The sequence below is a fragment of the Gymnoscopelus braueri genome (genome assembly GCF_963280865.1).
Source record: "Gymnoscopelus braueri genome assembly, chromosome: 22".
Taxonomy (NCBI): Eukaryota; Metazoa; Chordata; class Actinopteri; order Myctophiformes; family Myctophidae; genus Gymnoscopelus; species Gymnoscopelus braueri.
The window spans coordinates 42,022,306-42,036,696 of NC_137624.1; the positions used below are offsets into that span (position 1 = coordinate 42,022,306).

General features: G+C 40.4%; 1 protein-coding gene across 1 annotated transcript; it reads right to left on the minus strand.

Annotated features, from left to right (window-relative positions):
* Positions 1-7,258: 7,258 nt before the first annotated feature.
* LOC308079037 (uncharacterized protein) lies at positions 7,259-10,515 on the minus strand (the record flags this gene model as incomplete). Its single annotated transcript, XM_080420374.1, has 4 exons — positions 7,259-7,750; positions 8,049-8,156; positions 8,478-8,628; positions 9,955-10,515. The coding sequence occupies 4 exons, from the start codon at positions 10,513-10,515 to the stop codon at positions 7,584-7,586; spliced, it is 987 nt and encodes a 328-aa protein (XP_080276500.1). The 3' UTR covers positions 7,259-7,583.
* Between the last annotated feature and the right edge of the window lie 3,876 nt (positions 10,516-14,391).

A 14,391-nucleotide genomic window follows, 5' to 3' on the forward strand; every position in this document is an offset into this window, starting at 1 on the left:
CCACGTGGCTATTTAAAAATAGCAGATCTGCAAGCTCATAGTGCGGCACTCTGTGCCGCGCTCTATGAGCTTGTAGATCTGCTATTTTAGAAAAATCCCTGGCACAAAATATTGTTTAGATTGTTTACTGAAGTAAAATCTATGTTGATGAATTGAATACATACTGTAGCACCACAATGGAAACCCCAGGACTTTTTTGTGTTATCCTTTTAGCCTTAATGTATGACTGTACCACGTGCTGTTTACATGTATGACTAATAAAGTGTTCAATCAATCAATCAATCAATCAATCAATACCACAAAATAAAAATACAAAAGTCCTTTATTCAAGTAGAAAAGTGAAAAAAATTACTTATACCAAAAGTAAAAGTACTCATTATGCAGAACAAACTTAAAATAGCAGATCTACAAGCTCACAAAGTGTCCCGTCGCAACGCTTTTATGTGAGCTTGCAGATCGGCTATTTTCGAATAGACGAAGTATAAAATGGGGCTTATTTGCTTAATGTATGTTTTGTAATAACAATTAAATCTACAAAGTAATTAGTAACTAAAGTTTTCAAATAGCCTAAATGTAGTGGAGTAAAAAGTACAACATTTGCTTCTGAGATGTATTAGTGGAGTAGAAGTATTAAAGTATCAAAACATTGACATACAGTACTCGAGTAAAGTAATGCAATTTAAAAAAGACACTTTAACCACTGTCTTAAACCCTACTATACAGAGTCTCTCAGGGCTCTGTACTAGTGCCTTCTCTGTTTTCGCTCTACATTAAACATCTCTGCAGAAAATGGCTCACAACAACGCGTTGCGTTGCGACGCATTGTTAGCTTGTAGATCTGCTGTTTTCTGTTGAATACAGAAAATACAGATGCTGGGGTAATAATGAATACAAAAAACGTCAAATTACACCACAGGCTCCACTCCTGGTGCTATGCCCTTCAATCAATTCCTTTAAAGGATCACCCCAAAAATGTATTTATTCCTACCAATTACCCACTGTTAGTGTCACAGGGCAACCCGTGCCCTATAGACAAGATCAGTAACTTTGCATGCACACAAACTATATAACGGCTTCCAGTTAACATCAAGCCGGCTTGGAAGTGTCTTAGTTTTGTATTGCATGTTTTCTTACAATCCTCATGGACATCTGTGCATTGATAAAGATCACAAGGACTATTCAGTGGTTTTAAGCTTATCTATTTATTTGAAACTGTGTGAAATTATTGTTTGTCACCTGTCTCTCCTCTGGAGTACTGGCAATCCTGTTGGCTTGGGAGGTGCCAAGTGCTGTAGAGGAGGGGTGTTTTGTCTATGTTTAAGTGTACTTAAGTTTGGGAATTAATTGGCGCCTAGGAAATGCATTTGAATTGTTGGGAAATTCCTTATGTAATTGTGGAAGTAACTCATGGCCCATAATGTAGCTTTATTTGAGTTAATTGATTATCAATTACAGGTCATTGTCTTGGTAGGATCCACCTGGTATAAAGGGCAGGTTGGGATGAGCCAAGGTTAGTATGTGTTTGGCTGGCAACAGATAACGGTCAGGGGAGAGAGTAGCCCTACAATGTCTGTGATCTTACATACATTTCATGTATTTCAAATACACAGCCATACAGTAGATCTTCCCTCTGATCACCACAAACGTCATCACAAATTGACATGGAAGCACAAACGAATGGGGCACACAATTGACAGGTGCGTTGTGATTGGTGCGGGGTAATGAATCACACCACCTGCCAATTGTGTGCCCCAAACATTTGTGCTTCCCAAAGGAAGTTTAGATATATTCAGTCCTACACTCATTCCGGGCCCCTCGCCCGTACAGAATGTTGTCTGTGTGCAGCTTGTGGAAAAGTGGAGATATTTTACTAAACACACGTTTTCTGGCAGAACTTTCAAATGGAAATGAAACTAGTGGACAATATCTGACTCCAAGTCTTAGGAATTAATTATTGGGTGAGTACAGACAGAGTTTAGAGCACTTTTTTCGCAGCGCAAATGGCTGTGTGTTTGAAATGCATGAAATGTAGGCTATGTAAGATCACAGACATTCTAGGGCTAGGGAGAGAGCTGCAGGGCCTTAGTTGGAAGGTATAGCCTGCTATAGCACTGCCTGAGTTGTTTTGTCTGTTTGTCTGCAGTTATCCATTTCTTCTAAGTCTACATTTTGACGTCTTTATTATTTTTGATTCCTTTCGGTTAACCTGTGAATTTTGCCTGTAGGCCTGCACTGTAAATACTGCACAGGACTTTTGGTGTTTGTTTGTTTGTTTGTTTGTTTGTTTGGGAGAATAATAAATACACCCAAACCTACATTCTGGACTTGAGCCATCGGCCAACCTTCACAGTTAGTATGTTTTGTTGACTGTCTGTTAGTATGTTTGATTGCAAACTATATATTTTTAAGATCTCTCTCTCCTTCTACAGAATGAATGAAATGAATGAATGAATGAAAATTTTATTTTCGTGTCCGGACAGTTTCCCTGACCCATCCCACATGGGATTATCAGACACATCAATCCCAAAACAAATAAACAAAAAACAAAACAACACACAGTACATCCCGACCCGAAACAAACCACATACCGTACACACATTCATATATACCTACACAAGAATACACACACATTTACAAAGAAAGAAATTTATCCACTATAAGTAACCCTTCTCCTTCTAACCCACGCTTTATAAAGAAACTCTGAAAATGCAAAAACATGAACAAAAAGAAATTCAATCAAGGCACCATTCTCATACTCTATCAGGTTTAGATCAGGGGTGTGGACTTTTTTAAACAGTATATCTCTCAGGTCATCATACAAGGGACAAAACAAAATAAAATGTATTTCATTCTCCACCTCATTCAAATCACAATAGTCACATATTCTATCCTCCTCAGCTATGCCTCTATATCTTCCCGTTTCAATATGTAATGGCAGAATGCCACATCTTATTTGCGCACAAAGTGACCTCCGACTTTTTGCCAAATTGTACAAAACATAATTTTCACATTTATAATCTTTTTTTAAAAGACAATATGTTCTTAATTTTGGCTTTTGCCAAATGTCTTCTAACCAGGTTTGTATGCATTTTGCACGGATTCTGTTTTTAAACTCCTCCACATTCACAATTGTTCTTTGGAAATAATGTACTTCCAGACCACATTCCCTCAATACATCAAAGATCTCAGAGGCCCATTCCCCTTTTCCAGACAGATCCCAGTAAAACATTTTACTAGCCACCCTATTGGATGGCAGACACAGCAACCTGTTCCAAAGACTTACCATGCTGGCCTTCCATCTAATTTCACAGGAGTCCCACCCCATATCTCCATTAAATGCTGCGATTGGCGCATACTTATGTAGTCCCAAAAAGAATCGAATTGCCCGATTTTGGACACGTTCATTTAACTGAAACCTTTTGTACCCCCAAACCCCCGAAATATAATCTAAAATGGGACATACACATGTGTGATACAATTTAGAGTATGTAAGATAGCCCATGTCCTTCAACGTTTTGGTTTTGCCTATGAGGCCTCCCAATGCCCTGCCGGCAGAATCTGCTAGGGCAGATACACCGTGAAAAAAAGACATGTTTTCATCTAGAAACAAACCAATGTACTTGTACTTATCTGTAAACTGCAATTGTTTATCACCCACACTAAACTTGAAGCTACTTCTTTCTGTACCTGGGTTTCTAAAATGCATTACTTGTGTTTTCTTTTGATTAATACACATTTTCCACTTCTTACACCATTCATTAACACAAGTTAACATTTTTTGTAAATCCTCTTCACTTTCTGAGAGTAAAATAATATCGTCAGCATACATCAATATGTCTACAAATACTTGACCACATAGAACCCCTTTCTCCATGTGTTTTACCTCTCTGGCCAAATCATTAATAAAAACAGCAAATAAAGTTGGGGACAAAACATCCCCTTGTTTAACACCAGAGGGCGTAGGAAACCACTCTGTGAAATAGTCATTCACTTTCACACAGGCAACAGGTTGCCTGTATAGAGAGCAAATAGCTTGATAGAACTTTCCATTTACCCCAATTTGATGAAGCTTATACTTTAGGAGGTTGTGATCAACAAGATCAAACGCTTTCTGAAAATCAATAAAGCACCCAAAAGTCTGTTTTCTTGACTTCAGTCTATTTCTAACCACTGTAGTCACTGCATAAATATGATCCAAACATGCTCTTCCCTTCCTAAAACCATTTTGTTCTTCTTCCAGTAAGTTATTTCTCTCCAAGAATTCAACCAATCTATTATTTAGAACAGAAGAATACAATTTATATACAGTACTCAGTAGACTAATACCTCGATAATTCAATGGGATCTTAGGGTCATCCTTTGATGATTTTGGAATTGGGGTTATGATTGATTTACACCAGGTAGATGGTATAATACCCTGATCAAAACACATGTTCAACAAATAAAATAATAGATCAAACAAAATGGCCTTATATGGTAATCAGGGACAGATGTTCATGGGTGATGGGACCATGTCCAGTTCCGAAGTGTGTGTGTGTGTGTGTGTGTGTGTGTGTGTGTGTGTGTGTGTGTGTGTGTGTGTGTGTGTGTGTGTGTGTGTGTGTGTGTGTGTGTGTGTGTGTGTGTGTGTGTGTGTGTGTGTGTGTGTGTGTGTGTGTGTGTGTGTGTGTGTGTGTGTGTGTGTGTGTGTGTGTGTGTGTCCGTGTCCTAGGTCGGAGTAAAGGTCAATCTGGTTAATTGTGATGGAATGTCAGGGTCTATACAATAAGTGTTCTGTTCTGCACCCCATGCAGCATTGTATTCATGGATAAATATATATATATATATATATATATTTTTTTTATCTCATTACTGAGCCAATAATCCAAGATTTGACTAATATTGCAGTTAATAGGAGACAAATCTTAACAAGAGCAAAAGCATGCTCATCGGTGATTATACTATGAGAGTTGTTTTGGAGTTTATATTATTCTTTTATATAGTTTTGCATTGGTCTCCTACCACAGCGGACACCATATTAATGGCTCAGCCAATGCGACAAAAGCTATAACCTCTCCATGAATTCAAGGCTTCCTGGGGTGAGTAATTAATAGGAAAAACGTATTTTTTTAATTTTGTAATATTCCTTTAAATTCACCCGATAATCTGGTTATTTAAGTTTCAGCTTTTCAACCATATTATATATATAGGGCTGAAGTGGTTAAAGTATGTTTTATAATAATAATCAAAATCTACAAAGTAACTAACTAAAGTTTTCAGATAATTGTAGTGGAGCAAAAGTACAATATTTGCCTCTGAGATGTAGTACTGTCTCAGAGGCAGAGGTACTTAAGTACAGTACTTGAGTAAATGTACTTAGTTACTTTACACCACGGGGCAACCTTAGGCACGGGTGCCAACATTGGCACAGGGGAGAACCACTGGCATAAGTGTGAGAGAGAGGATTACTTTTTGTTTATAACATATATTTAAAATAATTTTAAGTCCCCTCACATCTGTATGCAAATTACATCCTGCACATAATTCTGCATTCATTCAAACTTTGAACTCTGAGTGAGGGAGTCTGGAGTCTGGGAGATGTGGGGGGGTCGGTCAAAAAGGTTGCCGACCCCTGGTCTGGAGAGAGAGGGTCCTTTTTACAGATGGGTAAAAAGGAAGGGGCTTGTGCCCCCTTTGATGTCTATGTGTGGGGGATGTACTGCCTCCAATGCACCCTGAAGGCACACGGCACACCACCAGTGTTGCCATGTCTGCTTATTATAAGCGACTTTGGGCTTGGTATTTTTTCTCTGTAAAATCGCTTGTAAATATCGCTAGTTGTGGGTTGTGTCTTGTTCGGTGTAGGTCCTCATTTGCTTCCTAATGTTGTTTTGGTTATCAAACATGTTCAGGACCCCCATATTAATTACTGTAGTATTTGTCAGCGGAACCCCGTCTGAAAACTATTTTGTGGCCAGGGACGCCCACAGGCTAGATTTTTGTTGTTACAATGTTTTATTTTTATATATATTTATACACATATATATGTTTTCTTTTTCTGAAAATAGCAGAAGCTTGTAGATTGGCCGATACTAAGTTCTCATGTATGTAAGTTCTCATGTGGCCTATATGCAGCAGTCACTTCTTTTGGGCTTGTTTTCATAGACCTGCTTGCTTATTTCTCTCACAAAATCTGGCAACACTGCACACCACATGACAAGCCCTCAATGGATGAGCATGACAACACATACAGTACAGTAGGCTATTTGTACTCGTTTGCTCCCCACATGTGAAAGAATTAATTATATGTCTGGCACAGAAAGAGCCTGGGAAAGATTTTCTGGGTGGATTGAAAGCACGCTGTTGACTAATTGCATTCTTGTGGCCAAGATGAAAGCTGTTTTTAAGAGTTGGGGTCCCTCTCTTTTTGTGTCCTCACAGCTTAAACATCCTCCATTCTATTCTCACCCATGGGAGCGTCTTTCAGATGCCCCTCCTGACCACATTGTCATATGAATATAATGCCTGCAGTTTCTATTATAGCTTGGATTCCCCATCGATGATGTCACTGGTAGGCGGGTTTCTGAACACAGACACAGACCGAGTGGAATAAAATGGTATCATATTATCATGAGCACTAGTAGTGAGGACCAATACGAACATAGGTTGAAAATGGGTGAAGTCATCCTTTAAAGATGGAGTGCCATGATATTTTTCAACCCTAAAACCTGATCATAAGGTATTATTATTATGTAAGGATTTTTTTCAACAAAAAAAAAGTGTACAGTAAGTGTTAAAATGTTGTTTTTATGTAGACACACCCACCAGTGCATTAAGTATACCTGGTTCTCACCTTAGCACCTCCTCCACCACCTTAGCACCACCCACCTGTCCTAGTCCCTCCTCCTCCTCATGCCCACACCTGTTGTGTTATGATAATGAGGGGGAGGGTGTGGGCTTTGTGATGTCACTAAAGCGCTGTTTCTCTATTGGCACATTTGACCCTCAAGGTTTCAGCCTCCAGGAAAAAACTCCAAATAGTCAGAGAAGACATAAAACACCATAAAAACACCACCGGGGGACTTAATGAAGTTCTATCAACCTCATAGACACATGAAAAACAGAAAAAGTGCAAAAACATGGCACCACCTCTTTAAATGTATTCTGTTCTTGACTGTAGTTGGATAATATAATGGCGTTCAAGACTCCCATACTTGGAAAGGACTCAGATGTGTATAAAATGTATTTTGTTTTGTATGCAGTTGTAATTTGATTGCACTTTTTGTAGTTTGTTGGAGGGTGTTTGTATATCTACACAGACACCGAACTAGTGTGTACACCCCATCTAGTGAGCTTGTAGATCGCCTATTTTTGCAGAATGTTCAAAAAGACATGGCCAACATTTGAGGATTTGAGGAACCATTTGGTTCTTCTTTAGTAGGTCATAGTTTTTTCGTGGAACCCTATAGCCTTTTAAAGAATCATTTAAGAACCGTTATTTTTCTTTGTGTAAATAGCCCGCACTGGGGCCACTGGCTGGAAGTTATTGTTCAGGGTGGGATGGCAGTGGTAGGGGGGGCGGTGCAGTGCGGGAAAAAATGACGCTACACCGGCGCGTTTAACTGTTTTAGCCCTCCTTCAGCAGCCGACGGTTCAACATTTCGGCGCTTTTCGGCGTCTTCTTTCACTTTCTCCAGGTCGTTTGGTGCCCCCCCACGGTTGGTCAAGCATAAACTGAGGGGGCAGAATTTGCAACCTCTGGCCCGTCCTCCTACACAAACACAATGAAAGAGAGATATTAGCCCAGCTCTTAGTTCTTAGTGACTTTAAAAAATGACTTTATAAGAGCCAATGTATGAAAGTTATACACAGTTTTCTCTCCATTTTGTTTATCTGTGATAATAGCACTGGTCTAAATCTAAAATTAGATGTTTGCCCGGGACCCAAACTAGTGAAAACAGCAGATCTAGTGAAAATGGCAGATCTTGTAGATCTGCTATTTTCACTACTTATCAAACTTTTTTTTTTTTTTATAGAAATAAACATAACATAGTTCTGCTGGTACCCACCGTCCTGCTTAGTATCTTCCATTTGCATTTCCTCTTTGCCAGCTTCAGTGATGACTGAAGTGACGCTGGAGGGCTCGCCTGAGGACGACATGATAGAGAGATCTCCTCCTACACAAACACAATGAAAGAGAGAAGATATTAGCCCAGCTCTTTAGTTCTTCTTAGTGACTTTAAAAAATGACTTTATAAGAGCCAGTGTATGAAAGTTTTCTCTCCATTTTGTTCATCTGTGATAATTGTTGAATTGAGATGTGACACACTTTAGAACAGCACTGGTCTAGATCTAAAATTAGATGTTTTCCCTGGACCCAAACAGGTGAAAATAGCAGATCTACATAGCATATCATGTAGATCTGCTATTTTCACTACTTCTCAAACTTTTCTTTTTTGTAATAGAAATAAACATAATATAGGTCTGCTGGTACCCACCGTCCTGCTTAGTTTCTTCCATTTGCATTTCCTCTTTGCCAGCTTCCGTTGCAGGGATGATGTCGTTTCTGTAGTGTTTTCTGTAGTGCTTTCCGATGATATATTCTATGGTTCCCAAACAGATGACCGCCAGAAGGCCTACGCCTATCCACTGGGACACAAAATAAGACAGTTAAGCAGTGGTATAGGCTATACATACTGGTAAATATTTCTAGGAAAAATCTATTTTGTGTTGTCCAAACTATTGGACAATACAAAACTGATAAGGCATCATCATTGCAATATATAAGGGTTTGTATTACTGCATATTCTAACGCAGTGGTTCTCAACCTCAGGCCGCGCATGACCCCCCCAAAATAATCATATTTTAACGACAATTTGGCCAATGTTGGAACAGTTTTTATTGTATAGTTTGTTAATAGCTTTTGATGCAGCAATTGTCTTTTTATTTTCTTGTTTTTTTTAGATATTAAAAAGGTCTTAAAAGTCCTAAAATTGTCACTTCATTGTCATCTAGGGATCCCCCCCCCCCCCCCCTCAAAAAAAAAATGCATACAAAAATAAATAATTTGGGGGTCCCCGAACCCACCGGTTAAGAACCACTGTTATAACCGGATAGAGCATCGGTTCTGCAACTCTGAGAGTGTACAAATGGAACCAAATGTACCCTTGTGGGTCTGTAACTCTGAGAGTGTACAAATGGAACCAAATGGACCCTTGTGGGTCTGTAACTCTGAGAGTGTACAAATGGAACCAAATGGAACCTTGTGGGTCTGTAACTCTGATAGTGTACAAATGGAACCAAATGGACCCTTGTGGGTCTGTAACTCTGATAGTGTACAAATGGAACCAAATGGACCCTTGTGGGTCTGTAACTCTGATAGTGTACAAATGGAACCAAATGGAACCTTGTGGGTCTGTAACTCTGATAGTGTACAAATGGAACCAAAGGGACCCTTGTGGGTCTGTAACTCTGATAGTGTACAAATGGAACCAAAGGGACCCTTGTGGGTCTGTAACTCTGAGAGTGTACAAATGGAACCAAATGGACCCTTGTGGGTCTGTAACTCTGATAGTGTACAAATGGAACCAAAGGGACCCTTGTGGGTCTGTAACTCTGAGAGTGTACAAATGGAACCAAATGGACCCTTGTGGGTCTGTAACTCTGAGAGTGTACAAATGGAACCAAATGGACCTGTTCCATTTGTACTCAGAGTGAAATCAACATTTTAAGATATACATTGGGGCCCCAGAGATAGAAATGCCATTAAATGGGGGTCCGTTGCCTAATGCATGTCACACTGGGGGTCCTTCAAATTAAAATGGTTTAGAATCACTGCTAGAGCTGTAAAAATCTTCTTATATGGGGGGGGTCCCTGGCATATCTTTTCAAGTGGAGGTCCTAATGAGTGTCAATTCGGGGGACAATTCTTTGACATGAAAACGTTTGAGAACCTCTGGGATAGAGGGGCCTTACCTGAGATGTGACGAAGAACTCTTGCGATTTGAGCATGCATTGCTGACGTGTGCCCGGCTTCCTCTTGTAGACGCAGGTAGCGTTTGCAAATGGCTCGCACCATTTCTGCGGAGACGAGTTCTCCAGATCCACAAACCTACCTGGCCAGTCCGTCATGGCACAGGTAAAGTAGCGGCCGTCCAGGAACAGCAAAACCATCCAAATGATGGAGGGGACGACGCTGGAGATGGTGCTGGCGAACATGGAGGCCATGTCGCCACAATGGCACTCTTGGATCTTCATGACCAGCATCAGGAGAAAGGACATGAAGGCAGGAATGATGAAGAAGGCTAGCGAAGACGATGTGTTCCTCGCCACGGTCTTGCAAGGACACTCAAACTGCATCTCCACCAGCCTCTCCAGTCCCATGAGGATGAAGCCGAAAGAGACGTTTGTCGCCACGGGACTCTTGATCAGCTCTTGTGTCAGCTTCTGAACCCATTCTGCACCGGTTTCTTTTCCCCCTTTTTCTTCTTTTTCTTTTTCATCTTCGCTACCAAACATCCCAATCTGGGAACCCATTCTGTTCGAAATAAAATGATCTTGACTTTATTTTAGATGATCCTCTATAGTATGCCTGGCTAGCTCGTCTCTATGTTCTGCGACTGCGTCTCTCTGGGTTGAAATTCGACAAATGCCACAAAGCGAGGAGGTTGTGTCATCTGTTGTGACTTTAGCGGAGTGGGCCATGAGTGGATCCAGATGGGGGTTTCAGTTTAAACAGACAAACAGGGGGGAGTGGAGTAAAGAGCAGGGACCACAGACAGACCAGACCCTTTACAATTCTTCTGCAACATGAAAACCAGTGGTGGAAAAAGTACTCAAATGTTTTACTTGAGTAAAAGTATCAATACTGCTATGTAGAAGTTACAAGTAAAAGTCCAGAATTCAAAATTTACTTGAGTAAAAGTACACAAGTATTGGTATCCAAGCACCAAAAGTAAAAGTACTAAAATGTTTGAAAATGGCAGATTTACAAGCTCACAACACGCGTTGTGAGCTTGTAAATCTGCTATTTTCAAAGCTCACAACACGCGTTGTGAGCTTGTACATCTGCTATTTTCAAATAGCCTAGCTATAAAATAGGGCTTAATGTATGTTTTATAATGTAATATATTTATATCTGCAAAGTAACTAGTAACTAAAGTTTTCAAATAATTATAGTGGAGTAAAAGTACAACATTTGCCCCTGAGATGTAGTGGAGTAGAAGTAAAAGTATAGACAATTGGAAATACTCCAGTAAAGTAAAAGTACCTCAAACAGTATTTGAGTAAATGTACTTAGTTACTTTACACCACTGATGAAAACATGCATGTAATGGTAGGCCTATATACTGTAACATAACAGAGCAGTAGGTAAGCTGAGAATATCTGGAGGTATTAGTAAAACATTTCTGAATTAAACATATTTTACCATAAAGGTCTTTTTGTTCCTTTTTTCCCATTCTCGCCCTGCAGCCCAACTACTCCCCAAACCTCTGCCCAGTCCTGCCCTAGGGGGCAGTGGTTCCCAAACTGGGGGTCAGGACCCCTAGATGATTAGCTTAAAGGGATAGTTCACCCCCAAAATGACATTTTTTCTATCGATTAGTCACACCATGGATACTTGAATTCATGGATTTTTTTCTTCTTTTTTTTCTCACATTCCTAAGCCAATAATTTGATGACCGGCAGCGGCTCCGGTAGGAGACACAAAGAGTCTCCTTTGTGTCTCCTACCGGAACAGCAGCCCACCGGGCCCGCTGGTCATCAAATTATAAAACATTTTTCCAAAGGGGGTCCCCAACAAAATGTGTTAATATAGCATCAGAATAATGTTAACCACTTTAACCTTTTAAACTTTGGGCTATTCAAAAATAGCAGATCTACAAGCTCATAGCTAATAGCAAATTTTCACGATTTTTCAAAAATAGCAGATCTGCAATGTGACGCATTGTGAGCTTGTAGATCGACTATTTCTAAAAGATGTGTATACATTTTGAACTTGAATACGATGAATACTTTCTACTTTTGATTTTGACGCCAATACTATTTAAACTTTTACTGAAGTACATTTTGATAGCCAGACTTTTTTACTTGTAACAGAGCATTTCTACACTGCAGTATCGATACTGTTACAAGTAAAAAGTCTGGTAATCAAAAGATCGACTCGCACAAGGACGGCTGTATGGCCATGGGAAAGGTCACTGTGAGAATAATTATGAGCTCATCTGATGTGAAACGGAGATACCTCGGAGATGAACTTTCCACATCCATTAGACTGACCTTCCTGTGTGTCTCCTTGCTTATCGCCTTATCAAGCCCAGTGGTGGAAAGTAACTAAGTACATTTTACTTGATTAAAACATTTGAGTACTTTTTCCACCACTGCGTCTCAGTATGTATGCCTGTTGTATTGCCTTCCAGGGGCCTTCCTGTGGGACCTCCGTTGTAAGGGCCCTGTGTGGTCAACATGTCTGTCCGTGCTGTGGGGGGTTTCTCTGAGGAGCACTTGTTCTATTCCTCTCCCTCCAGGGGGAATTGGACTTCTCCTCTCCTGGGCCCTCATTTATCAAAGTGGTGTAGACCAAAAAACGAGCGTTCGGCAGATCGCCGCGATAGTCTGCATTTATCGTTCCATCGTGACTTTGACTTTTTTTTGATTGATTGAAAATTTAGGCAAAAGAATGTAAAACAACACAGTTACATTTATAATGCTTTTGTCTAAAAGCATTATCGTCCTTGCGGACTTGTTTCCGTTGGGGTCCTTGAATTAATTTCATAGACATATATAGTAGCAACCAAACAGTTCAAAATCAACATGAAAATACAGATAATACAGAAAAAATACCACTATGTACAAAAAGAAGAAGCATGAAAAAATAAAATAAAAAATAAATGTACAAAAAAGGGGGGGGGGAGCATGGAAAAATAAAATTATATACAAAAAAAGCATGAGGAAATACAAAATATGTACAAAAAAAAGAAGGGGGGGGGTCGTCTGTCTACAGGGAAACTGGTACTAGCTCCTCTTTCGGCCTCCAGAAAGATGAGTTTTTAGGGCTGTTTTGAATGAGCCCAGCGAACTGCATTTTTTGAGGGATGGGGTTAGACTATTCCATTCCTTGGTGGCTGTGCTATAGAAGGAGAATTTTCCCATGTTTGTTTCATGGGTGGGTGGTACCAGATTGTTGTTTACGCTCCCTCTAGTTTCGTGGCTGTGGGTGTCACTAACTTTTTCGAGGTATTTATACAGATATGCGGGTATAGGGGGCATTTCGGGCAAATCTGCATTTACAATTTTGAAGACCAGACCCATTTTTTGTTGTTTAACCCTGTCTTCCACCCTGAGCCAGCCTAGGCTGGCAAAGTGAGTGGGAGAGAGGTGGGTCATGGGCCCCAGTCCGAGAAGTAGTCGGATCAGTTTGTTTTGGGAGGTTTGAAGCTTAGTCTTCAGTGACACTGAGGTGTTGGAGTACCAAGAGGAGCTATCATAGTCAAAAAGGGGCTGAATCAGGGCCCCTGAGAGGGTCCTGAGGGCCTGAGGGTTGACAAAAGAGGAAACTCTGCCCATAAATCTGGTTCTCTGGTTTACTCCTTTGACCACCTTTGTTGCCATGCTTTCACCTGTCAGGTATTTGTCAAGAATACATCCCAAATAGGTAATCTCTTCTTTGCTAGTGATGATTGTGTCATCGACTTTGACCTTGAAGTCATTTACCTTCATTTTACTGAGGGAATGTTTGGTCCCAAAAAGGATGGATTCAGTTTTCCCAAGGTGTAGTGACAGTTTGTTATCGGTAAGCCAGGTACGGATTTTTGAGAGTTCAGAGCTGAGAGCTTCCTCAACTTGCAACTTGTCCTCACCCGAGATCAGGAGTGCCGAGTCATCAGCGAACAGGAACAGTTTGCAGTTACAGGCAGCATTCATGTCGTTAATGTATAGAAGGAACAGTAACGGCCCTAGAATGCTGCCTTGAGGAACCCCGCAGCTCACCGGGAGGGATGAGGACATAGTTCCGTTGATGTCAACCACTTGTTCTCTACCCTCCAAGTAAGATCTCATCCAATTTAGTGATGTGCAATCAAAACCAATCGCCCTCAGCTTATCAAGTAGAATTGCGTGGTTTACAGTGTCAAACGCCTTTTGGAGGTCCAGCATGACCATGCCACAGTATTTGCCCGAGTCTACCTCACGTTTGATGTAGTCGGTCAAATATAGTAGGCATGTGTCAGTGGAGTGGGATGTTCTGAAGCCCGATTGGAATTCAAACAACAGTTTACGCTCGCTGAGGTAGCTGTTGATTTGTTCTTGGATTGATCGCTCTATAACCTTTGAGATGGAACAAAGGATGGAAACAGGCCTATAGTTGCCAGGATCTAGTTTGCTTCCTTTTTTAAATAGAGGGATTACTCTTGC